The sequence below is a fragment of the Bos indicus genome, chromosome 21 (genome assembly GCF_029378745.1).
Source record: "Bos indicus isolate NIAB-ARS_2022 breed Sahiwal x Tharparkar chromosome 21, NIAB-ARS_B.indTharparkar_mat_pri_1.0, whole genome shotgun sequence".
Lineage (NCBI taxonomy): Eukaryota > Metazoa > Chordata > Mammalia > Artiodactyla > Bovidae > Bos > Bos indicus.
The window spans coordinates 7768440-7794683 of record NC_091780.1 but is presented as its reverse complement, the minus strand read 5'-3'; the positions used below and the strand labels follow the sequence as shown (position 1 = coordinate 7794683).

Here is a 26244-nt window from a genome sequence, read left to right as displayed (position 1 = left end):
GTGCGGTGTTTCCTGGGAGCGGGAAAGGGAGGAGCAGTTCAGAGCACAGGAGCGTTTGTCAGAGCCTTAATGCCCAAAGGATAAGTGCAGAGAAAGCGATTCTTTAAAGAACCACACCTACAGAGGTGCACTTAAGACACCAAGGACCTCCAGGCGATGGCACGAACTAAATAACAGAGGCTGAGTAGAAGAAGCGAAGCTAGATTTGGAGGTCATTGACTGGGCTAATTTAGTGAGGATGATGATAAAAGCAAAGGCTATGACTGAGGCACCAAACATTCACAACAAAAGCCCCGGGAATGCTTTACAGGGAAGCGTGTAGAACTAAGTGGAACTCCATCATTCTAATGAGGTGAATGGGGAGGGACACAGACCACACTTCCTACTCGCAGCTGTTTTCTCCATTACCTCCTGCCCCCTCTCAGGAAGTACTGGCTAAGGGAGAACCCGCCCCCACCTTCTTGCCTCTTTGGAAAACTTGTGTTAGAATCACTTTCCAAATCTTGTGGCTATAATGAATCTAGACGAAGAAAGAGAAAACAAACCCGAGCTTAAAACATACACATGTATATGTATACACACATATCTACATACTGAGATATTTATATACATATATATATATAATTTTTAGCTTAGGCACTTCATAAGAGCAAAGACAAAAAACAAAACAGCCTTCTCAAGTCATAGAAAAAAGTACAGGAAAGAATATTGCAAGCTAGGGGCAGTCTTGAAGTACGGTATCTTACTCTGTGATGTAGGTACTACATGCTTTACAATAAAACCATTTCCAAGATGAAATAGCAGAAAGGCAAAAGCTCAGTTAGATAACAACAGTAAAACAGACACTTTTTTTTAGGCTTATGATGTACTCAGATGCTTTAATGTAGGGTCTATTTTACCACCACAGAATCCCTCTGGGAGGCTGATTGGTCCCATCTCAACAGAAAAGGCGAGGGCGGGACTTGTTCAGGGTCCTCCAGCTGCGAGGGCTGGAAGGATGCTGACGTGAACCCAGGGCCACCTGCCTCTCAGGCCATGCTGTCGAATAGACCATGTCACGTTCCTTAGAGATACCAGGGAGGTGTCCTGCTGATGCTCTGAGGACTATCTACTTATCACAGGCACCCTAGAGAGCTAGTTCGGCACAGCAAGCAAGGCCCAGCCAAGTGCTCTCTGGGCAAGCTGCGGAGGACTCCGAACGCGACCAATCACGCAGTCGCAGAGAAAGCTAGGGACAGGCCCCGTGTTTCAGAGCGGCAGTCTCAATAGGCCATCACTATCATGCCATGTAGAAAGATTTTAAAAGGGATGTGTGTTTGTGTACAGGTGCATGAACATCGTGTATCCTTGCTTGTTTAAAGACATTATCTGTGTCTGGGGAATCTATCAGTAATTAGGATAGAAAATAATCCTTAACACTGTAAAAACTTTGCTTGCTTTTCCTAGTGACTATCTTGGCCCCATTTGAAAAAACAACTGTGCACACAGGAACACAAGATTTGGATTCCTCTCCAAAGTTGAGAAATAATCACTGAATGAAGCAGTGCGGGGACAGAGAAGGGCAGGTGGAAGGAATGACGCTTCAGGCCACAGTCAGGGATGGGAGGCACGGAGCCTGCGTCACCCTCAGCCCTTATCTGTCAGCTCAAGGAGAAGGGAACTGGCCTGGCCTGAAGGGCACCATAAAAGGCGAGGCAGGAGGAGGACGAGGATGCACAGAAAGATGCCCTTTTAGGAGAAACACAAATCCCGCGAGAGCTGCCTAAGACATTATCCTGGTCTTCCACTTCCAAGACAGGGAAAAAAAAAAAAAAAAGCCCTTGTGGTTGTGAGCATAACTGTAGAAACATCCAAAACCAAAGCCCTGTTACTTTCTAAAGCAGATCGGTTTGGACAAAAGAGTCACACTTCAGTGGAGAAATAAAGTTCACGAAAACCATGCAGTTTAAAGACGTATGTTCCAACGAATATGTTAGAGTGAAGAGTAAGGACAAAAAGAAGCAGTGAAGTTTAAAACAACTCCCCTTAAATACAGTAACTTCGGAGGACATCTTGGAACATTAACCTAAATTCTCCGCAGGTATTCAGCACATATGCGTACAAGGCCTGCCATCTGCTGACAAGGTTTGGTACTGCTAGTTTGGAAAGTATTGACGAAGCAGTGGATTTTGTCAGAGGATAATTTACTCAATTTTGTAGCAAGTGCTTAACATTAATTACAAATAACATTAGTCAAGTCTCAACAAATATCAGATCTTGGTCCTCATATCTGTGTATATTTCCTGTTTTACAGTATAAGACAGAACACCTACTTCTGGGCAGGAAGAAATTCTGGACTGGTAGCCCTCCCAGTTACTACCCTCTTCCTCCTGTTAGGTAAATGGAATCATACGGTATGAATTCTTTTCAGTCTCGCTTATTTCATAAATACCATGTTTGTGGGAGTCACCCATCATATTAAGCATAGGAGTATCCTGATCACTTTCTTTCTATGAACAGATCACAATCTTATCTACTCTACTGCTGATGAACATCTGAATTGTTCCTAATTCTCGGCTATTACAAATAGCATAGCTCTGGACGTTCTTGGCTATGTCTTTTGGTGAACATATGTCTGCATTTCTGTTGGGTGTATGTTTGGAAGTGATACTGCTGGGTCATAGAGTATTAAGTATGGACAGAGTAACATGGAAATATATATTACCATATGTAAAATAGCCAGCCAATGGGAATTTGCTGTGTGACTCAGGGAACTCAAACTGTGCTTGGTAACAGCCTAGAGGGGTGGGAAGGGGTGGGATGGGGTGGGAGGTTCAAGAGGGAGGGGACATATGTATACCTATGGCTGATTCCTGTTGATGTATGGCAGAAACCAACACAATACTATAAAGCAATTATCCTTCAATTACAAATAAATAATTTAAAAAAACTTAGCAATAAAGCTAAAATTTTCTAAAGTAGCTACACCAAATAAATTCTAAACAACCACATATGAGCAAACACAGGAGAGCACTACATACTTGCCAACTCGATGCTATGGGTTTTTTAAAAATTTTAGCAATGTTAGTGGAAATGCAGTAGTGTCCTGTGAATTTAATTTTTATTTCCCGGGTGACTAATGAGAGGAATGTCATCTAATACGTTTAATAGCTACGTGGGTATCCTTTTTTTTGAAAGTCTATTGCCGGGAGTTCCCTGGAAGTCCAGTGGTTAGGACTAGGCACTTTCACTGCTGTAGTTCACTACCTGGACGGGGAACTAAGATCCCACAAGCTGCATGGTGCAGCAAAAAAAAAAAAAAAGTCTCTTGCCCACATTTCTATTCAGTTATTTGTCTTTGTTTTATTGACATATAGGAGTTCTGTACAGATTCTAGTTATGAGCCCTTTTTCAGTTATATGTATTACCAATAACATCTTCCTCTTTGTTCTTGTCTTGGATGAAATACACACTGATTTAAGTACAGACCAATAGAACATCAAGCAGAAGGGAAGAGGGATTTCCCTGGCGGCTCAGATGGTAAAGAATCCACCTGCAATGCAGGAGACCTGGGTTCCACACTTAGGTTGGGAAGATCCCCTGGAGGAGGGCATGGCAACTGACTCCAGTAGTCTGGCCTGGAGAATCCCCATGGACAGTGGTGCCTTGTGTGCAACAGTCCATGGGATTGCAAAGAGTTGGATATGACTGAGTGACTAAGCACACGCAGAAGGGAAGGGAGAATTAACGTACTTAAGTTCCTTACTTAAGAACTTACTTAAGAATGGTCAAACTACCGCACAATTGCACTCATCTCAACGCTAGCAAACTAATGCTCAAAATTCTCCAAGCTAGGCTTCAACAGTATGTGAACCGAATACTTTCAGATGTTCAAGCTGGATTTAGAAAAGGCAGAGGAACCAGAGATCAAATTGCCAACATCCATTGGATCATAGAAAAAGCAAGAGAATTCCAGAAAAACATTTACTTCTCCTTCATTGACTACGCTAAAGCCTTTGACTGTGTGGATCACAACAAACTGTGGAAAATTCTTAAACAGATGGGACTACCAGACCACCTGACCTGCCTCCTGAGAAATCTGTATGCAGATCAAGAAGTAACAGTTAGAACTGGACATGGAACAACAAACTGGATCCAAATTGCGAAAGAAGTATGTCAAGACTGTATATTGTCACCTGCTTATTTAACTTATATGCAGAATACATCATGGGATTGGCTGGATGAAGCACAAGCTGGGACCAAGATTGCCAGGAGAAATATCAATAACCTCAGATACACAGATGACACCACCCTTATGGCAGAAAGCGAAGAGAAACTAAAGAGCCTCTTGATGAAAGTGAAAGAGAAGAATGAAAAAGCTGGCTTAAAACTCAACATTCAAAAAACGAAGATCATGGCATCTGGTCCCATCACCCACATGAATGAGTCCCATACCATTCATGGCAAATAGATGGGGAAACAATGGAAACAGTGACAGACTTTATTTTCTTGGGCTCCAAAATCACTGCAGATGGTGACTGCAGCCACGAAATTAAAAGAAGCTTGCTCCTTGGAAGAAAAACTATGACCAACCTAGAAAGCATATTAAAAAGCAGAAATATTACTTTACTGACAAAGGTTTGTATAGTCAAAGCTATGATTTTTCCAGTAGTCAGGTATGGATGTGAGAGTTGGACTATAAAGAAAGCTGAGGGCCAAACAATTGATGCTTTTTAACTGCGATGTTGGAGAATACTCTTGAGATTGTCTCGGACTACAAGGAGATCCAACCAGTCAATCCTAAAGGAGACCAATCCTGAATATTCATTGGAAGGACTGATGGTGAAGCTGAAGCTCCAATACTTTGGCCAGCTGATATGATCAGAGCCAACTCATTGGAAAAGACCCTGATGCTGGGAAAGATTGAAGACAGGAGGAGAAGGGGATGACAGAGGATAAGAAGGTTGGATGGCATCACCAACTCGATGGACATGAGTTTGAGCAAGCTCTGGGAGTTGGTGATGGACAGGGAGGCCTGGCGTGATGCAGTCCATGAGGTCACAAAGAGTTGGACACGACTGAGCAACTGAATTCAACTGAAGTTCCTTATATTATCTAGAAAGTATTTAATTGACTAATTATATTAGATGTAATACACCAGGGATACAAGCAAAAAATGCTATGGTAATCACTAGAAGAAAAAAATAATGTATAACTCATCAGTTAATATACAGGGAAGCGGAATGACAAAAATATTTGACTAAACTAAAGAAGGCAAGAAAGGAGAAAGAAAAGAACATAAAACTAGTAGGCAAAAGGAAATTAAAAAACTCAAATATATCAATAATTAAACAGAAAATATGAAGACTGAAAATTAAGAGAAAAAGATAATATAGGAAAATTGACACCAAGAAAGCTGGAGTATCAATTTTAATATCTGCCAAAATAGATTGGGAACAAGTAAGAGCAATATATACTGACAAATAAAATAATGGATGAAGAAGACAGGCTGTTTAACTCTCCTCCCACCCAACAGAATATATTAGAGTATATAAAACAATGACTGGCAGAACCATGGGGGAGCTATAGATGGATCAATAATTATTGTTCAAAATTTAAGCACACTTACCTTAAGAACTAATGTATCAAATTGGCAAAAGATAAAAAAATATATAAATTTGAGTAACAGAATTAATAAAGTTACCATAATATGGAGTTATTAGAGCCTTAAACACAATGAGTAAAGAATACAGCTTCCCTTGGTAGCACACTTGGAACATTCACAAAAATTGATTATGGAAATTTCAGTAAATTTCAAAGAGTTTATCCTATACAAATATGTTTCTTCCCACAATGCAGTAAGATTACAAATCGATAATATCAGAATATTTTTGGAAAAAACCCCATATATCTGCAAACTAGAACACACATCATTTGAATAATCCTTGGATTAAAGACTAATTATAGAGTAAGTTATGAACTTACTAAGACTTGATGTGAGAGACAGTGCTCCATGTTAAAACATGTGGGATGGGTTAAAGTAAGACTCACAGAGACATTTTGGAGAATATCTTTGATATTTTGGTGAGAAAGACTTTCTAAATAAACCTCCAAAGCATAAATCAGAAGGTTAAAAATTAATGGATTTGACTCTAGAAAACTCAAGTTTCACATCATAAAGAACATCATAGACAAAACTAATAAATGAGCAATAGATAAAAGAAAATGTTTGTAGTATTACCAATCTATAATACACAAGAAAATCTCAGTTAACAATAAAAAAATACATGAAATCCCAAAAGAAAAACCAGAAAGAATGCTAACAGGCTGTTCATAGGAGGGGAACCCAAATGGCTAAACTGTACGTGAAGGGGTACTCAAACTCACTAATAAGAGAAAAGTAAGTAGAATTAACAAGTGCTGGTAAAGAATCTACCTACAATGTGGGAGACCTGGGTTCAATTTCTGGGTTGTGAAGATCCCCTAGAGAAGGGAAAGGCTACCCACTACAGTATTCTGGCCTGGAGAGTTCCATGGACTGGATAGTCCATGGGGTTGTAAAGAGTTGGATGTGACTGAGTGACTTTCACTTTTCACTTTTATATGCATCAAGGTGACAAAGGTTAGAAAGACCAACTATGCCAAGGACTGTCGGGGATGTGAGAAAACAGGAATCCGTGTGTCACGCAAGTGGGAGTGCAGATGGGTATAGCAATTGGCTAGTGTGGTGACCTTGAAGTATGAGTGTACCCTGTGACCATGTAATCCTATCCCTGGAGCACAAGCCTCAGAAAAAGTCTCCCTGAGACTCCTAAGTGGAGCTGCACAAGGATATTCATGGCAGCAGCACTGTGGGAGCTGGGCACGAGCCGAATACCACCGCTAGCAGGACGGACACGCACAGGAGGGCAGATGCACTCTACGGAGCACAACAGAGCAGGCCGCGGCGCTGCACAGGCAACAGCTGGATAAAAGCCAAGTGGACAAAAGCGAGAAACGGAGTGAGACACACATGGCAAATTCATACAGACCTAAAATGTACAAATGCAGAAAACAATACTATTTATTATTCAGAGATGCAAATTTAAAGACATGGGTCATTGTTTAAAAAGGTGTTTATGAGGGACTTCCCTGGTGGTCCAGGAGTTAATATGCCACCTTCCAAAGCAGGGGGTGAGGGTTCGATCCCTGGTAGGGGACCTAAAATCCCACATGCCTTGAGATCAAAAAACTAAAACATAAAACAGAAAGCAATATTGTAACAAATTCAATAAAAACTTTAAAAATGGGCCACATCAAAAAAATGTTAAAAAAAAAAAGGTATCTAAGATATGTACGAGACAGAATGAGAATAAGGATCAGAGATGGAAGGGAAAAACTCAGTTTAAAAAAGGATACCAAAAGTTCGCATGGACTGATGAATTCTCTGTATTTCATATCCAACAACACTCCCAAATAAATTAACAAGAGTAGACTTATGATCACAAAAATGTCTTTAAAAGCATGATCAAAGTTAGCCGTTCCCAGCTTCCATTCATATGGAAGCAGTAGGTGTGCTCCTTCGGGGCCCTTTCCTTCTTAAAAATGAGTCCACTGGGTCCCTGAGGTCCCTTGGGAATCAAGCAGTCTGATTATTAATTTAGTGAATTCTTCCAGCTTGGGTTAAGGGTCGCCATGTAGGTCTGCTGGGGATTCTGTGCTTCTTCTAGAACAGACTTTTCTCTGCCCTCTTCTTTCCACAAACACACCCTTTCAGAGTATGCAAATCCTGTCACCCCACTGCTCTGAGGATTGGCTTGGGGTTGGCCTTTGGAAAGGGATAGATAAGCTGCCCACCCAAGGTTCCTTCCCCAGGCTCCAAGCATTTTCTCTCTTCCACCGGGGTTTACTTGGTGAGTGTAGGGTGGGGTCAGGGAGAATGGGGAACAATCCTCTCATTCTCATGGATTCAGATATCTCTAAGATCTTTCTCCTTTGAGGCCCTAATCATAAAATCAACATATTGAAACAGTTTAGACTAGAACAGTAGGGGAGGAAAGGAAAACGGGGCTGGAGGAAGGGAAGGGAATAGGAGTGTGAGGAGCAGGGCAGGGAGAGCAGGCGAGAAAGAGAAAACCAAGAGGATGACACTAGGGCTCTAGGAGCCAGGGCGGGTGTGGGAACACCACACGCCTAGTGACGAGCACCACTTTGATTTGTGTAAGCCTTGGTTGTGGCTGCTCTGACACGACTGTGGTCCCCCCTCTTACTGCTGGAAAACGGCTGTGGAGAAGCCACGGCCATGTCATGGAGAAGCTCCTCCTGTTTGAAGACAGAATCTTCTGGCAAAGAACCTCCAGTAATCACCTATATGGAAAGTCCTAAACCGGAAACTTACTGTGCAAATGACAATTTGATCCGCGCTTGAATTTCCATCCATTCTTCTTTTATAATCTTTCCACATTGGAGCATCTCCTTTGAAAGTATCTCTGCCTTTGTCAAATTCTTTGAAGCTTCCTTGAACCTGAGTTGTGTTCAGAAAACTTTATATCTGATGCTGCATTCTGGGGCCCCGGCTCCTGGACATCCTTGGCTCTCATACTGCCCATCACCCTTCCTGAGCCACCTGTCAACTTTTGATTTGGCCTTTAAAATTAAATGCAAGTACTATGAATGGTATTTCTACCTGTAAAGATTAGAGGCAAAAGGATACTTCTGAAGGGAGAGTAAGGCTTGCCCCAGGGTATGGAACAGCTCAACCGAACACTTGAAAACATCTGTATTGTCACTGTATGGAGGCGCAACGGAGCTGGTGAGGATTTCTTTGGCTTTTTCTGCATGTTGTTTTGCTTGTAGTGACATTCCTGTGGACAAAAAAAAAAAGAAAGGAAGTCTCAGTTTCTCTTTCACTTCAGTTGGACAGGAATATAGTTGATTTTGGCCGGGGAATCTAATGCGGTGACTTCACATATCTGCATCTGGCATGTGGAGTTGTTTCAGGGCAGCATGAAATAACCATCATAACTGGAAGAAACAGTCACTGGAAGTTCTCAAGATAAAAATTTTTCCTCCACATGTTCTTTTTGGAAATCAACAGAATAAGCAGAAACTGAACAGCTCTGAAACTTCACCAGTATCAGATACAAAATGTTATAAATAATTATAAAAAACAAAAGGAATTTACAAAGACTGCAGCATTCTGGGAAGGAAATAAAATGTTCATAAATTTTACTCCTGGCTTTGTGATACCAATCTTAATGGAATACTAAAAATTCTGAATCTTCTGCTCACCCATCCATAATCATAACTTTAAAGTTGCTTTAATATAATACAAATATGATGATATTTACCAAGACTGACAAACAATTCCAATGAGATAAGGGGCTAATGTGCTACAATCTCTTATTTCCATGTGGTAAGCACATGGAGTTTAAAAACCAGTTACTACCAAGAACTAATTCCCAGCGGGTTCTAGTGTTCTTCCACTGGCATATTCATTTGTGGAAAAGGTGATATTAGGAGTATCAGGACTTCTCACTTTCCCATACCCTCACCTTCTTCCCTGCAACAACATACCCCTCCACTCATATCCCAATACTCCTGGTCTTACATTCTTCATTACAAGGAATTGTACTTTCAATCTCTAAAATAAATAAATAAATAAATAAAGCTGTCAAAATGTGAAGTTCATTCTGCTCCTATGTCTATAAAACAGAATAGATTTTCTGATGGAGAAAATCCAGGGCATGCATTTGCTGTATCAATCAGGGAACTCAAACAGGGGCTCTGTGATAGGCTGAAGGATGTGATGGGGAGGAAGATGGGAGGGAGGGGACATGGGTGTACCGATGGCTGATTCTTGCTGATGTATCACAGAAAAACACAAAATTCTGTAAAGCAATTATCCTTCAATTAAAAAATTAAAAAATGAAGAAGAAATAAATAAATACAGGCAAAAAGAGAAAAATCCAGGGTATGCTATTTTTGTAGGAGCACTTACAGAATTTTGTCTTTTTTTTTAAAGCACATAATCAACCTACCAGAAATTTATTAGTGCCAATAACATATGCAATATTATAAAAGATGATCAGTTCAGTTTAGTTCAGTCACTCAGTCGTGTCTGACTCTTTGTAACCCATGGACTGCAGCATGCCAGGCTTCCCCGTCCATCACCAACTCCCGAAGCTTGCTCAAACTCATGTCCATCGAGTTGGTGATGCCATCCAACCATCTCATTCTCTGTTATCCCTTTTCCTCCTGCTTTCAATCTTTCCCAGCATAAGGGTCTTTTTCAATGAGTCAGTTGTTTGCATCAGGTGGCCAAAGTATTGGAGTTTCAGCTTTACCATCAGTTCTTCCAATGAATATTCAGGACTGATTTCCTTTAGGATTGACAGGTTGGATCTCCTTGCAGTCCAAGGGACTCTCAAGAATCTTCTCCAACACCACAGTTCAAAAGCATCCATTCTTCGGTGCTCAGCTTTCTTTATGATCCAACTCTCATATCCATATATGACTACTGGAAAAACCATAGCTTTGACTATAGAAACCTTTGTCAGCAAAGTGATGTCTCTGGTTTCTAATATGCTGTCTAGGTTGGTCATAGCTTTTCTTCCAAAGAGCAAGTATCTTTTAATTTCGTGGCTGCAGTCACCATCTGCAGTGATTTTGGAGCCCCAAAATATAAAGTCTGTCACTGTTTCCATTGTTTCCCCATCTATTTGCCATGAAGTGAGGGGACCAGATGCCATGATCTTAGTTTTCTGAATGTTGAGTTTTAAAGCAACTTTTTCACTCTCCTCTTTCACTTTCATCAAGAGGCTCTTTAGTTCTGCTTCGCTTTCTGCCATGAGGGTAGTGTCATCTGTGTATCTGAGGTTTTTTATATTTCTCCTGGCAATCTTGATTCCAGCTTGTGCTTTATCCAGCCCAGCCTTTCTCATGATGTACTTTGCATATAAGTTAAATAAGCAGGTGACAATATACAGCCTTGATGTACTCCTTTCCTGATTTGGAACCAGTCTGTTGTTCCATGTCCAGTTCTAACTGTTGCTTCCTGACCTGCATACAGATTTCTCAAGAGGCAGGTAAGGCAGTCTGGTATTCTCATCTCTTTCAGAATTTCCCACAGTTTATGGTGATCCACACAGTCAAAGGCTTTGGCACAGTCAATAAAGCAGTAGATGTTTTTCTGGAACTCTCTTGCTTTTTCGATGATCCAACAGATGCTGGCAATTTGATCTCTAGTTCCTCTGCCTTTTCTAAATCCATCTTGAACATCTGGAAGTTCACGGTTCACATACTCTTGAAGCCTCACTTGGAGAATTTTGGGTATTACTTTGCTAGTGTGTGAGATGAGTGTAATTGTGCAGTAGTTTGAACATTCTTCGACATTGCCTTTCTTTGGGATTGGAATGAAAACTGACCTTTTCCAGTCCCATGCCCACTGCTGAGTTTTCCAAATTTGCTGGCATTTTGGGTGCAGCACTTAACAGCATCATCCTTTAGGATTTGAAATAGCTCAACTGGAATTCCATCACCTCCACTAGCTTTGTTCATAGTGATGCTTCCTGAGGCTCACTTGACTTTACATTCCAAAATGTCTGGCTCCAGGTGAGTGATCACACCATTGTGGTTATCTGGGTTGTGAAGATCTTTTTGGATAGTTCTGTGTTTCTTGCCACCTCTTCTTTACATCTTCTGCTTCTGTTAGGTCCATACCATTTCTGTCCTATATTGTGCTCATCTTTGCATGAAATATTCCCTTGGTATCTCTGATTTTCTTGAAGAGATCTCTAGTCTTTCCTATTCCATTGTTTTCCTCTGTTTCTTTGCATTGATCATGGAGGAAGGCTTTCTTATCTCTCCTTGTTATTCTTTGGAACTCTGCACTCAAATGGGTTTACAGTTCCTTTTCTCCTTTGCTTTTAGCTTCTCTTCTTTTCTCAGCTATTTGTAAGGCCTCAAACAACCATTTGTCTATTTCTTCAAGGAACTTGGAACTCAACCTACTGGAGGCAGCATGGGTTGAGGTTCAAGAATGCTAGCCCTGAAATCACACTGCCCAGATTTCCTGCTCCATCAGTTACCCAGAAATTTTGGCCTTATCTTTTTGGACTGTAGACAGAGAAAATAACATTACCTGCCTCATAGCACAGTAGTGAAGTGTGTGTGTGTGTGTGTGTGTGTGTGTGTGTGTGTGTGTGTGTGTATGTGTTAACTCACTTCAGTCGTGTCTGACTCTTTGCGACCCCACGGACTATAGCCCATCAGGCTCCTCCGTCCATGGGATTCTAAGCAAGAATACTGGAGTGGATTGCCATGCCCTCCTCCAGGGGATCTTCTGGATTCAGAGATTGAACCTACGCCTTTTAAGTCTCCTGCATTGGCATCAAGGTTCTTTACCATTAGCGCCATCTGGTGATGATTAAATGAAATTATATGTGGAAAATAGCATGGTGCCTGGCACTCAATGAGACCTCAGTAACTAGTAGATACTGCTTTTATTTTAATTTGAGTAAAAAAAAGTCCATAATGAAGAAAGGTAGCAGACTGTGGTGGGAAAGCATCACTTAAAATCCCAGATGCCAGGACATTTGCACTGGCAACCAAAATCCTAGATCTGAGTCTTGGGTCAGCTATTAATGGTCTGACCTGGGGCAGCCTGTTTCAAATCAAACTAGTTGTTTCCTCTGAATCTAGAAAACAGGGGGTAGAGGGGTGTGGTTTGAACTAGATGATCTTCAAGGTCCCCTCTGGCTCTAACAGTCTTTGATCTAACAGGTAGGACCAGTCTACCTGTTAGGTTCGGCTAAGTTTATTGGGTAGCAGTTGTAAGCATAGCATTGTGGTGTTTTCCACTTCACTTCATTTACTCACTCATTGGGCTGATCCATGATGCTGGGAAGGCAGCAGCATCATTATCAGTATCATCTCTTTTCAGCTGAAGGGACAGAGACGTGCTCTTGTGCATCTTGTCCACGGTTGCCAGTCTGTGTTTTTGCCTTCTCTGCATCTATTCTCCCTTGCCCTCTTTTCTTTTGAGAATGCCCCTGCACACTCAGTCCACATGATTTAGCCAAGGCCAGCCTCTCCCCCAGGATCCAATGGAAGCAGAGTCAGGTCTTGCCAATCAGACCATGTGCGTGTGCTCAGTTGCTAGGTCGTGTCCGACTTTTGGCAAGCCCATGGACTGCAGCCTGTCAGGCTCCTCTGCCCACAGGATTCTCCAGGCAAGAATACTGGGGTGGGGGTTGCCATTTCCTCAGACTAGTTTTTGTCTTTGGCATACAACCCAAGTCATCCCAATAAGAATCCCCAAACTGTGAGATTTTGGTTAAGATACATTCTTTTTTATCCTGGGAATGCTGAGGAGGGAAACCTGAAGCTGCTGGCAACCTTGCTGCCACCAATGTGGGCAAAGTTGGGCTAAGAATGGAGCCAATACAGAGGAAAGCAGAGTCAAGTGCTGGAGAAAGAGAGGAATGGAAATATGATCATGTTGTTTGAAAACATGGATCTGGCTAAGTCTGCTGCTGCTGCTGCTAAGTCGCTTCAGTCGTGTCCGACTCTGTGCGACCCCATAGACGGCAGCCCATCAGGCTCCCCCGTCCCTGGGATTCTCCAGGCAAGAACACTGGAGTGGGTTGCCATTTCCTTCTCCAATGCATGAAAGTGAAAAGTGAAAGTGAAGTCGCTCAGTCGTGTCCGACTCTTAGTGACCCCATGGACTGCAGCCTACCAGGCTCCTCCGTCCATGGGATTTTCTAGGCAAAAATACTGGAGTGGGGTGCTATTGCCTTCTCCACTGGCTAAGTCTACAGTAAGACTTACCCTTGGATTTTAAGGTGTATGAATCAATAAGTTACCTTTTGCTTACTGCCAGCTTGATTTAGCCTTTTATTTTGGGGGGAGGGGTTTGGTCTCACAGGCAAGAGATTTTCCATCAATACATATATGAATGGATTCTATTTTAGGCTCCGACTCTAGACCCTAGGCCATTTCTACAATGCCTTCAAAGCTAACAAATCAATTTTCTCCTAAGAACTGTTTTTAAGATCATAAAGAATAAAGTTCTGCAGGGCTAAAATCTTCCTTCTCTTTTTTGCATATTATATTAGAAAATCATATTGGCTGTGAAAGGAAATGGCTTCTCAATGTGTGGAGAGGAGAACATCTAAGAACACCTGACCCTCCTAAAGTTAAGCCAAGTCTGGGAAAAAAGCAGAAACCAGCCAGCTGATCCTCCACAGCCTGAGGCAGACTCACCTTTCAGCTGAAGATAACCCTTAGCCAGGTTAACGTGTGCCTCGGCCAGCTTCCAGTGGGAATCACCGTAGCAGATCCTTGTCAGAGCCATGCAGTGCACGAGCTCATGGAGAGCCTTTTTGTACTGAAGGAAGGAAAAACAGGCCCACTAGTTAGACAACAAGGTACAAAATTAATGTGTACTTTTATCCATTCAATATACATTTATAGAGTGATGATTATGGGCCAGGCATGGTTTTAAATATGTGTGATACATCAGAGAACAAAACTAAGATCTGATTTGGGTGGCAGGGTATTCTTCTGGTTGGGTGAAATAGACAATATACATTTAAAAAATGGTAAAATTTATAGTACATTTAAGTTTATAGTACAAAGATATGTTTTTGGTGGCAGGGTATTTATCTGGTTGGGTGAAATAGACAATATACATAAAAAAAGAGTAAAATTTATAGTACATTTAAGTTTATAGTAAATAGTGGAAAATGTTATGGAATAAAGAAGCTGCCCATAAATGACCAGCTCCTACATCTTCAGACACAAGTAGGCCAGTGGTGGTAGTTTTCAAATAACACCCTCTAGCTCTCAATTCAAACATCTTCTTTAGTAGCTGGGATATTAGCACAGCCAATGAGGTCAGCAGGACTTTGCAAGCAGATTTTGTTAAAAGAGTAAGAAGCACATTTTCATCCAGTGCCAGGACAAAGAGAATAGTGAATGGTGTGGATTCCAGCTCCAGGTCAGCTTAGAGCAGCAATATTCTCAAAGCAAGGCTGGTGGTTTTAAAATACAGCTCTGAAATTCTTTGACACTCCTTCCATCCAGAGACGGTGGTCTATGTCCTTTTTCTTTGAATATGGGTTTATGACTGCTTGGTTAAACTAACATGGAGGCAGTGAGGCAGCACCACTTTTCGGGCCCAGGCCTTAAAGAACTGGCAGCTTCTACTCTCTGTCTCCCCTTAGGTACTCACTCCTGGAACTTGCTATGACCCGAAAGGTGTCTCCCACCCTCAGATTCATTTGTTGGAGTGCTAAGTACTTCACAATATAACTGCATTTGGAGAGATGAACTTTGAAGAGGTGAAGAAGTTAAAATGAGGCCATCACAATGGGGGCCTCATCTAATATACTGGTGTCCTTATAAGAAGAGAAGGAGACACGAGAAATGGGCACACAGAGAAATGCTTTGTGAGGACACAGAAGGCAGGAGTCAGCAAGGCATGGAGAGAGGGTGCTGAATAAAACCAACCCTTTCAACACCTTGACCTTAGACTTCTAGGCTCCAGAACTGTGAGAAAACAAACTTTCTTGGTTGAAGCCACCCAGGCTGTGGCATTTTGCCACAGCAGCCCCAGAAGACTAACAGCTTAACCATGATTTCATGAGGAAGCCTAAGCGGCCCCACAGAGAGGCCTCCACGGAAAGGAGCTGATGACAGCGTCCGTCAGCTGCAGAACACTGCCACCCTGGCAGCAGATGCTCCACACCTGCTGAGCCCAGCTGATGCTGTACGGAGTAGAGCTGACCAGACCCCACTGAGCTCTGCACAAACTGCAGGTTCATGAGCGAAATTAATCACTGTTTTTGTTGTACACCACCAAGTCTTGGTCTAAGACTGCCTACTCAGGTGGCACTAGTGGTAAAGAACCAACCTGCCAATGCAGGAGACATAACAGATGAGGGTTCAATCCCTGGGTCGGGAAGATCCCCTGGAGGAGGGCATGGAAACCCACTCCAGTATTCTTGCCTGGAGAATCCCATGGACAGAGGAGCCTGGCAGGCTACAGTCCATAGGGTTGCAAGGAATCCAACATGACTGAAGTGACTTAACACACACACACACACGTACGTCTTGGGATGTGATATAGCAATAGATAGCTGGAATAGCAAAAGAGGAGGTAGAAGGTACGCAGCCTAAGGGAGTAAAGCAGAGGAAGAATGGTAAGAATAAGGACAGAGTTGTGTAGAAAACCCAGGAGAAGACCCAGGATACCCGACCCTCCCGGTCAATGCCTAAGCTCAAAGGACTTGCACTTCCACACAGTTTCCACGTGGGTTAGAAACACTTTCACTGTGAAACATTCCCTTGACAAGAGTACATGGCCAGATACTTGACCCCAAGACAGCTGCTTTTCTGATTTAGCAAGAGAAGCTGAGGGCACACTGTGCTCACTCCACAGTGATAAAGGAAGATGGAGCTGTGTTTTTTTCCTATATGTAGTATAGTAAAAGTAACACTTTTCTTACTACAAAAATAATATATGCTCTTTATCAAAATGTTGCTGTTGTTTAGTCACTAACCTGTGCCCGATTCTTTCAAGACTCCATGGACTGTAGCCAACCAGGCTCTTCTGTCCACGGGATTTCCCAGGCAAGAATACTAGAGTGGGTTGCCATTTCCTTCTCCAGGGAATCATCCTGACCCAGAGATCAAGCTTGCATCTCCTGCATTGGCAGGCAGATTCTTTACCACTGAGTCAACAGGGAAGGCCCATTATCAAAATACAAGTGAGCAAACGAAGGAAAAAAGAAAAGTCACCTGCCATTGCACCTCTTCAAGATAAGTAGGTAGCTAAATCTCTTTCTATTCTTCATTCTTGTGAATCTATATATCTTTTTCTTTTTAAAAATACGCTTATAAGCTACATACCTGTTTGCAACTTGTTTTCACAATTTGTGAACATTTCTCCATATCATGTTTTGTGATAATTTTTAATGGCTGTACAGTATTTTACTGTATGGATATATCATAAATGAGTTATTCAACCCACAAATATTTAAGCACTTAGGTTGTTTTAGAAATTTTTTCTCTCTGAACATCCTGTGTGGATAGCTTTGTTCATATCTGTAAGTATTTTCTTAGAATGAATTCCTGGGAACATGACAATTGGGTAAAGGATATGCAAAGCCCTGAGGCTTTGCTGGAGTTTGCTAGACAGCTTCCATGAGCAGCTGCTTCCATCCCACATCTCCCTTCCAGTGTGGCATGTGAGCATGAAATGCCCCTTACACAGTGCCCAGCACTAGTTGGGGGTTAACTTGCCAATTTGTCAGTTAGCTATTTCTCCTTGTTTTAGTTTTCATTTTTTTTCCTGCAAAGCTAGTAAGGCTGAACATCTTCATGTGTTTATTGGCTTCATGTGTGTGTATTTCTTCTTTTGGGAAACATCTTTTTATGGCCTCTAAGAGCCAGGAAATTTAGGGAATGGCTTCCTTGGACACAGAGCAAATGAACACAGTGTATGAGAAAGAAATAAATTACAAAAACATTGAGAAGTCTAGATAGACAGTTTGCCAAAAAGAGAGGGGGACCTGATCTGATGGTGAATCTGTCCCAACCACAAGATTCCAAGGAAGGGCTATATGCAGCTGAGAGTCTGCCTCTCAGATCACAGCCTGGGTCCTCACCATCTGCATCAGGGGCCAGGGCCAATGCCTAAGCTCGAAGGACTTGCACCTCCACACAGTTTCACTTTGAAACTGTGGCCTGTCCTCTCTCTGCTTTTTTATTTGCTAGAATGTGTAGTCCAGATATCCTTTTTTGATTTTCCAAACTTTACCCTGCCGGTTCCAGTGGCTTTAGCCAACAGGCCTGGGTAAGAGGTAGAAGAGAAGTATGTGTAGGCAGACAATCTCAGAACTGGGATGAGCCTCGTAAATAATCTAGTTGATCTCCTCAATTTAAGGAAGGAATGTAAGACCAGAAAGGCAAAACGATTTACCACCAAGTGGCAGAATCAGAACTCACAGTCAAGCTCCTTGATGCAAAGTCCAGAGCTCTTCCCACAACATCATTCTTCATATTAAAACACGCGACTCTGAGGATCAGTTTGGCCATAAATGGCCAAATGGGCATTTCATAAACAGCTCTTGGTATCTAAATACTATTCTCTACTAGGATGAAACAGCATTCCCTGAAACCACAGCTGGAACAGGGAAAGTACAAGATGAAACCAAAAAATCTTGTTGTGCCTGAAATCAAGGAAAGAATTATAGGGACGTATCAAGAACTCAGAAGCCAGACTGAAGGGGCTCCCACAGCAAATATACAATAATTTAAGTTTTGACGATGATAATGGATTGTAATACATTGAAAAATAGGATTTCTTGAACCCATATTGATATAAACAAATGAACAATGATGTGTGAAGAAGGGAAAGCTCTTCCCTGTAAAATGAATGCTAATAAACAAATATTGAAAGCATGGCAAAGTCAGAGAATCACCATTGGACAAACATCATAGCAATAACTGATTCAGGTGAGAATCATCAATGCATGTTAAAAGTAAGGGGTGAAGTTTTGATGAGGAATAGGATATATTTATAGTGTTAATGATTCTCCCTACAGGATACTGATTAATTGAAAATGGAAGAATAATAATTCTACAATGAAGAAACCTTCTAGATAGCACCTTAACCAAGTTATCAAATTTAGCATCATAGTAATGAGGCAAACAGACATCATACGCCTCCTAGTAAGATGCACCAGAAAGGGCCCTTTTTTCAGTTGTGTGGGATTTCTGCCCCAAATATATAATCTGATTCTAATCATCAAGAAAACACATGACAAATTCAAATTGGGGGGTATTCTACAAAACAGTTGGAGTATACGTTTGCGGCACCCGACAAATTCTTTTGTTGAAGCCCTAACCCCCCAATGGGGCATGTGGAGATAAGGCCTCTAAAGATGTAACTAAGGTGACATGAGGTCATAAAGGTGGGGCCCTGATCCAATAGGATTAGTGTCCTTTTGAGAAGGCACACCTTTCCCTCCTCCTTCCCCTAGCCTCCATGCACAAAGGGGAGGCCATGTGAGGACACAGATTGAGGGTGGTGGTCTACAGCCCAAGGGGTGAGTTCTCACCACACAGCAGCTCTGCTGGCTCCTTGATCCTGGACTTCCAGTTTCCAGGATTGTGAGGAGTAAATTTCTGTTGTTTAGGCTACCCAATCTGTAGTATTCTATTATAGCAGCCCAAGCAGACTAATACAGTACTTTTTACAAATATCAAAATTGTGGAAGACACAGACAGGCTAAGGAACTGATCTGACAGATTTGTTGGTGTTTTGTGCTTGTGCTCAGCCATGTCTGATTCTTTGCAGCCTGCCAGGCTTCTCTATGGAATTCTCCAGGTAAGAATACTGGAGTGGGTTCCCATCTCCTGCTCCAGGGGATCTTCCTGACCCAGGATTGAACCTGCCATTCTTGCATTGGCACGTGGGTTATTTACCACCGAGCCACCTAGGAACTGCTTTTCTAATAGATTAAAGGATACTAAAGAGACCTTGTGGCTCAGCTGGTAAAGAATCCACCTGTAATGTGGGAGACCTGGGTTTGATCCCTGGGTTGGGAAGATCCCCTAGAGAATTCAGGAATGGGTACCCACTCCAGTATTCTGGCCTGGAGAATTCCATGGACTGTATAGCCCATGGGGCCACAGAGTCAGACATTACTAAGTGACTTTCACTCACTCAAACTCACTCACTCAAAAAGACATAATAAATCTAGTCAGCATGATTTCATGGACTAAAACATGACTCTGTCTAATATTTTTTCCTGTAAAAGATATTACTGAGATAATTGGAGGAATATGAATAAGGTTTATAGATTAGATAATAATATGTACCAATATTAATTTCCTAAGGATTAAAGATTTACTAAGCATAGCCCCACCCATCAGAACAAGACACAGTTTCCCCCTCAGTCAGTCTCTCCCATCAGGAAGCATCCATAAGCCTCTTATCCTCATCCATCAGAGGGCAGACAAAATGAAAACCACAATCCAGAGAACTAACCAAGATGATCATAGGGACCACAGCCTCGTCTAACTCAGTGAAACTTGGGAGCTGTGTAGGGCCACCCAAGATGGACAGGTCATGGTGGAGAGTTCTGACAAAACATGGTCCACTAGGGAAGGGAATGGCAAACCCCATCAGTACTTTTGCCTTGAGAACCCCATGAACAGTATGAAAAGGCAAAAAGATAGGACACTGAAGATGAACTCCCCAGGTCAGTAGGTGCCCAATATGCTACTGGAGATCAGTGGAGAAATAACTCCAGAAAGAATGAAGAGACGGAGCCAGAGCAAAAACAATACCCAGTTGCGGATGTGACTGGTGATTGAAGTAAAGTCTGATGTTACAAAGAACAGTACTGTATAGGAACCTGGAATGTTAGGTCCAATGTTAGGTCCATTTAGGGTAAATTGAAAGTGGTCAAACAGGAGACAGCAAGAGTGAACATGGATATTTTAGGAATCAGTGAACTAAAATGGACTGGAATGGGTGAATATAACTCAGATGACCATTATATATACTACTGTGGGCAAGAATCCCTTAAAACAAATGGAGTAGCCCTCACAGTCAACAAAAGAGTGAGAAATGCAGTACTTGGACGCAATCACAAAAATGACAGGATGATCTCTGTTCGTTTCCAAGGCAAATCATTCAATATCACAGTAATCCAAGTCTATGCCCCAACCAGTAATGCTGAAGAAGCTGAAGTTGAACAGTTCAATGAAGACCTAACAAGACCTTCTAGAACTAACACCCAAAAAAGATGTCCTTTTCATTATAGGGGATTGAAATGCAAAAGTAGGAAGTTAAAAGAGACATGGAGTAACAGGCAAATTTGGCCTTGGAGTACAAAATGAAGCAGGGCAAAGGCCAACAGAGTTTTGCCAAGAGAACGCATTGGTCATAGCAAACACCCTCTTCCAACAACACAAGAGAAGACTGCACATGGAGTCACCAGATGGTCAACACCGAAATCAGATTGATTATATTCTTTGCAGCTAAAGATGGAGAAGCTCTATACAGTCAGCAAAAACAAGACCAGGAGCTGACTGTGGCTTAGATCATAAACTCCTTATTGCAAAATTCAGACTTAAATTGAAGAAAGTAGGGAAAACCACTAGACCATTCAGGTATGACCTAAATCAAATCCCTTACGATTATACAGTGGAAGTGACAAACAGATTCAAGGGATTAGATCTGATAGAGTGCCTGAAGAACTATGGATGGAGGTTCATGACATTGTACAGGAGGCAGTGATCAAGACCATCCCCAAGAGAAAGAAATGCAAAAAGGCAAATGGTTGTCTGAGGAAGCCTTACAAATAGCTGAGAAAAGGAGATAAGTGAAAGGCAAAGGAGAAAAGGAAAGATATACCCATTGAACGCAGGGTTCCAAAGAATAGCAAGGAGAGATAAGAAAGGCTTCCTCAGTGATCAGTGCAAAGAAATAAAGGAAAATAATAGAGTGCGAAAGACTACAGATCTCTTCAAGAAAATTAGAGATACCAAGGGAACATTTCATGCAAAGATGGGCTCGATAAAGGACAGAAATGATATGGACCTAACAGAAGTGAAGATGTGAAGAGAAGGTGGCAAGAATACATAGAAGAACTATACAAAAAAGCTCTTCACAACCCTGATAAACACAGTGGTGTGATCACTCACCTAGAGCCAGACATCCTGGAATGCAAAATCAAGTGGGCCTCAGGAAGCATCACTATGAACAAAGCTAGTGGAGGTGATGGAATTCCAATTGAGCTATTTCAAATCCTAAAAGATGATGCTGTTAAGTGCTGCACCCAGTATGACAGGAAATTTAGAAAACTCAGCAGTGGACACAGGACTGGAAAAGGTCAGTTTTCATTCCAATCCCAAAGAAAGGCAATAGCAAAGAATGCTCAAACTACTGCACAATTGCCCTAATCTCATATGCTATCAAAGTAATGTTCAAAATTCTCCAAGCCAGTTTTCAACAATATGAACTTTCAGATGTTCAAGCTGGATTTAGACAAGGCAGAGGAACCAGAGATCAAATTGCCAATATCTGTAGGATCATCAAAAAAGCAAGAGAGTTCCAGAAAAACATCTACTTCTGCTTTATTGACTATGCCAAAGCCTTTGACTGTGTGGATCATAACAAACTGTGGAAAATTCTGAAAGAGATGGGAATGCCAGATCACCTTACCTGCCTTCTGAGAAATCTGCATGGAGGTCAAGAAGTAAAAGTTAGAATCAGAGCTATTTCAAATCCTAAAAGATGATGCTGTTAAGTGCTGCACCCAATATGACAGGAAATTTAGAAAACTCAGTAGTGGGCACAGGACTGGAAAAGTTTTCAATCCAATCCCAAAGAAAGACAATGCCAAAGAATGCTCAAACTACCATACAATTGCACTCAGTTGCTGGCAAAATAATGCTTAAAATTCTCCAAGCCAGGCTTCAATAATAGTATGTGAACTGTGAACTTCCAGATGATCAGGCTGGATTTTAAAAGGGCAGAAGAACTGGAGATCAAACTGCCAACATCCATTGGATCATAGAAAAATCAAGAGAGTTCCAGAAAAACATCTACTTCTGCTTTATTGACTATGCCAAAGCCTTTGACTGTGGATCGCAACAAACTGGTGGAAAATTCTTCAAGATATAGAAATACCAGACCACCTTACCTGCCTCCTGAGAAATCTGTATGCAGGTCAAGAAGCAACAGTTAGAACTGGACATGGAATACAGACTGCTTCCAAATTGGGAAAGGCATACATCAAGGCTGTATATTGTTACCCTGCTTATTTAAATTATATGCAGAGTATATCGTGCAAAATGCCAGGATGGATGAAGCACATGCTGGAATAAAGTTTTCTGGGAGAAATATCAATAACCTCAGATATGCAGATGACACCACAATTATGGCAGAAAGTGAAGAGGAACTAAAGAGCCTCTTGATGAAAGTGAAAGAGGAGAGTGAAAAATTTGATAAAACTCAAGATTCAGAAAACTAAGATTATGGCATCCAGTCCATCACTTCATGGCAAATAAACGGGGAAACAATGGAAACAATGACAGACTTTACCTTTTTGGGCTCCAAAATCACTGCTGATGGTGACTTCAGCCATGAAATTAAAAGACGCTTGCTCCTTGGAAGAAAAGCTATGACAAACCTAGACAGCATTATTAAAAAGCAGAGACATTACTTTGCCAACAAATGTCTGTCTAGTCAAAGCTATGGTTTTTCCAGTAGTCATGTATGGATGTGAGAGTTGGACTATAAAGAAAGCTTGCTGCTGCTGCTGCTGCTGCTGCGTCGCTTCAGTCGTGTCTGACTCTGTGCGATCCCATGGACTGCAGCCTACCAGGCTTCTCCGTCCATGGGATTCTCCAGGCAAGAACACTGGAGTGGGTTGCCATTTCCTTCTCCAATGCATGAAAGTGAAAAGTGAAAATGAAGTCGCTCAGTCGTGTACGACTCCTAGTGACCCCATGGACTGCAGCCTACCAGGCTCCTCCATCCATGGGATTTTACAGGCAAGAGTACTGGAGTGGGGTGCCATTGCCTTCTCCGAAAGAAAGCTTAGGGCTGAACAACAGATGCTTTTGAACTGTGGTGCTGGAGAAGACTCTTGAGAGTCCTTTGGACTGCAAGGAGATCCAACCTGTCAATCCTAAAGGAAATCAGTCCAATATTCATTGGAATGACCGATGCTGAAACTGAAACTCCAATACTTTGGGCACCTGATGCAAAGAACTAACTCACTGGAAAAGACCCTGATGCTGGGAAAGATTGAAGGTGGGAGGAAAAGGGCACAACAGAGGATGAGATGGTTGGATGGCATCACCAACTCACTTGAGTGAGCTCTGGGAGTTGCTGATGGACAGGGAGGCCTGGCATGCTGCAGTCCATGGGGTTGCAAATAGTTGGACATGACTGAGCAACTGAACTGAAATGAACTTCAATAATTGTAGTGTGGGTGTGTTGGAGAAATTCCTTTATTCTTAGGAAATAGGCACTGACATCTTTAGGGGTAAAAGACCATGTATTTTTAACTTACTGTCTGATATTCAGAAAAATAATGGCAGTGTGTGTGAAGAAATGTAAAGTAAATGTTACCAATTGGTACTTCTTACAACTTTTCTGTAAGTTGATAAGTTTTTTATAGTAAAAAATTACCAAAGAATGGTATTTCAAGAGGCAAATAGTCAAGTTAATACTTTCTTAAAAACACTTTAAAGGCTTCCTAGGGCACTTGAGACTTGGAAAGACTTGCCTCTCCAGTGGCATTTCACATCCGCCCAAAGCTTCTTCTCATTACTTCACACAGTTACGCTGCTTGTGCCAAACCAAAATTTTATGTGTGCTGTTCCCTCTCCCTAGAGCTCCTCTTCCTCAGCTCCTCAGTGCTGGATCCTTCTCTCCTTCAGGTGTCAGCTCAGATGTCACCTCTTCACAGGGGCCCTCCCTCACCTACCACAGGCCCACCGTATTTCCTCCAGAGCACTTGGCACCATCTCTGGTTAGCTAGTTATTTACGCACCATCTCTGGTTAGCTAGTTATTTACAAAGTGGACTGCTCCTTAGCTGCATGGGGGCATGCGGCTGTCTGTCCTGTTCACCACTGAATCCAGGCGTTCTTCATCTGAACTTCGCATCACAGGAAATGATTCGGCACCATTCTAGATGGGCTTCCCTGGTGGCTTAGTGGTAAAGAACCTGCCTGCTGATGCAGGAGATGTGGGTTTGATCCCAGCTACGTAAGATCCTATGGAGAAGGAAATGGCAACCCAGTATTCTTGCCTCAGAAATTCTTGCCAACTCAAAAGAGTTGGACATTACTTAGCGACTAAACAACAACCATTTTAGATGCATAGAAGAGAAGTTGATCCTTCACATATACCAAATGCCTTTGGGCACTAGGGCTTGATTCTCTCGCATAATTCTGGGGAGCAGGCTGCCAGCTGACACCTACATAGCACACAGACGGGCACATAGTAGGACTAGAGGACATCTGGTGCGTAATGAATATCAAGACCAAATTCACACCTTCTCTCCCTGTTCCTGGCTCTTCTTCCTGTATTCACAACAGTAACAAAGGGGACTGACAAGTCCCTGGTCTCCCAAGCTGGCTGAAACCTCAGTCAGGACGGTATACACCCTCTCGGGCTCACTCTTGTCTCTCCACCTCCTATGCCCCCTTTGTTACCAGGTTTCACCGATTCATATTTCCAAACTCTTATCAAAAGTTTTTAGTATCTCTACTGCCTTTGCCAAAGAATGCTCAAACTACCACACAATTGCACTCATCTCACACGCTAGTAAAGTAATGCTCAAAACTCTCCAAGCCAGGCTTCAGCAATACATGAACTGTGAACTTCCAGATGTTCAAGCTGGTTTTAGAAAAGGAAGAGGAACCAGAGATCAAATTGCCAACATCTGCTGGGTCATTGAAAAAGCAACAGGATTCCAGAAAAACATCTATTTCTGCTTTATTGACTATGCCAAAGCCTTTGACTGGGTGGGCCACAATAAACTGTGGAAAATTCTTCAAGAGATGGGAATACCAGACCACCTGATCTGCCTCCTGAGAAACCTATATGCAGGTCAGGAAGCAACAGTTAGAACTGGACATGGAACAACAGACTGGTTCCAAATAGGAAAAGGAGTACGTCAAGGCTGTATATTGTCACCCTGCTTATTTAACTTATATGCAGAGTATATCATGAGAAATGCTGGGCTGGAAGAAGCACAAGCTGGAATCAAGATTGCTGGGAGAAATATCAATAACCTCAGATATGCAGATGACACCACCCTTATGGCAGAAAGTGAAGAGGAACTAAAAAGCCTCTTGATGAAAGTGAAAGAGGAAAGTGAAAAAGTTGGCTTAAAGCTCAACATTCAGAAGACGAAGATCATGGCATCTGGTCCCATCACTTCATGGGAAATAGATGGGGAAACAGTGGAAACAGTGTCAGACTTTATTTTTTTGGGCTCCAAAATCACTGCAGATGGTAATTGCAGCCATGAAATTAAAAGACACTTGCTCCTTGGAAGGAAAGTTATGACCAACCTAGATAGCATATTAAAAAGCAGAGACATTATTTTGCCAACAAAGGCCCATCTAGTCAAGGCTATGGTTTTCCAGTGGTCGTGTATGGATGTGAGAGTTGGACTGTGAAGAAAGCTGAGTGCCAAAGAATTGATGCTTTTGAACTGTGGTGTTGAAGAAGACTCTTGAG

General features: G+C 42.0%; 1 protein-coding gene across 12 annotated transcripts in view; it reads right to left on the bottom strand.

Annotated features, from left to right (window-relative positions):
• Window positions 1-26244, bottom strand: part of TTC23 (tetratricopeptide repeat domain 23) — a 158880-nt gene that overhangs the window by 79047 nt on the left and 53589 nt on the right. For 10 of the 12 annotated variants that reach the window (XM_019983298.2, XM_070775023.1, XM_070775022.1 and 7 more), the window contains 3 exons: window positions 14227-14350; window positions 8672-8822; window positions 8357-8482 (listed from right to left, as the gene is read on the bottom strand). In XM_019983298.2, the coding sequence (XP_019838857.2) occupies window positions 8357-8482; window positions 8672-8822; window positions 14227-14350 (401 nt within the window). Of the gene's footprint in view, window positions 1-8356; window positions 8483-8644; window positions 8823-14226; window positions 14351-23086; window positions 24231-26244 lie in introns of those variants that run through there. The other 2 variants (XM_070775028.1, XM_070775029.1) reach the window with 2 other exon arrangements.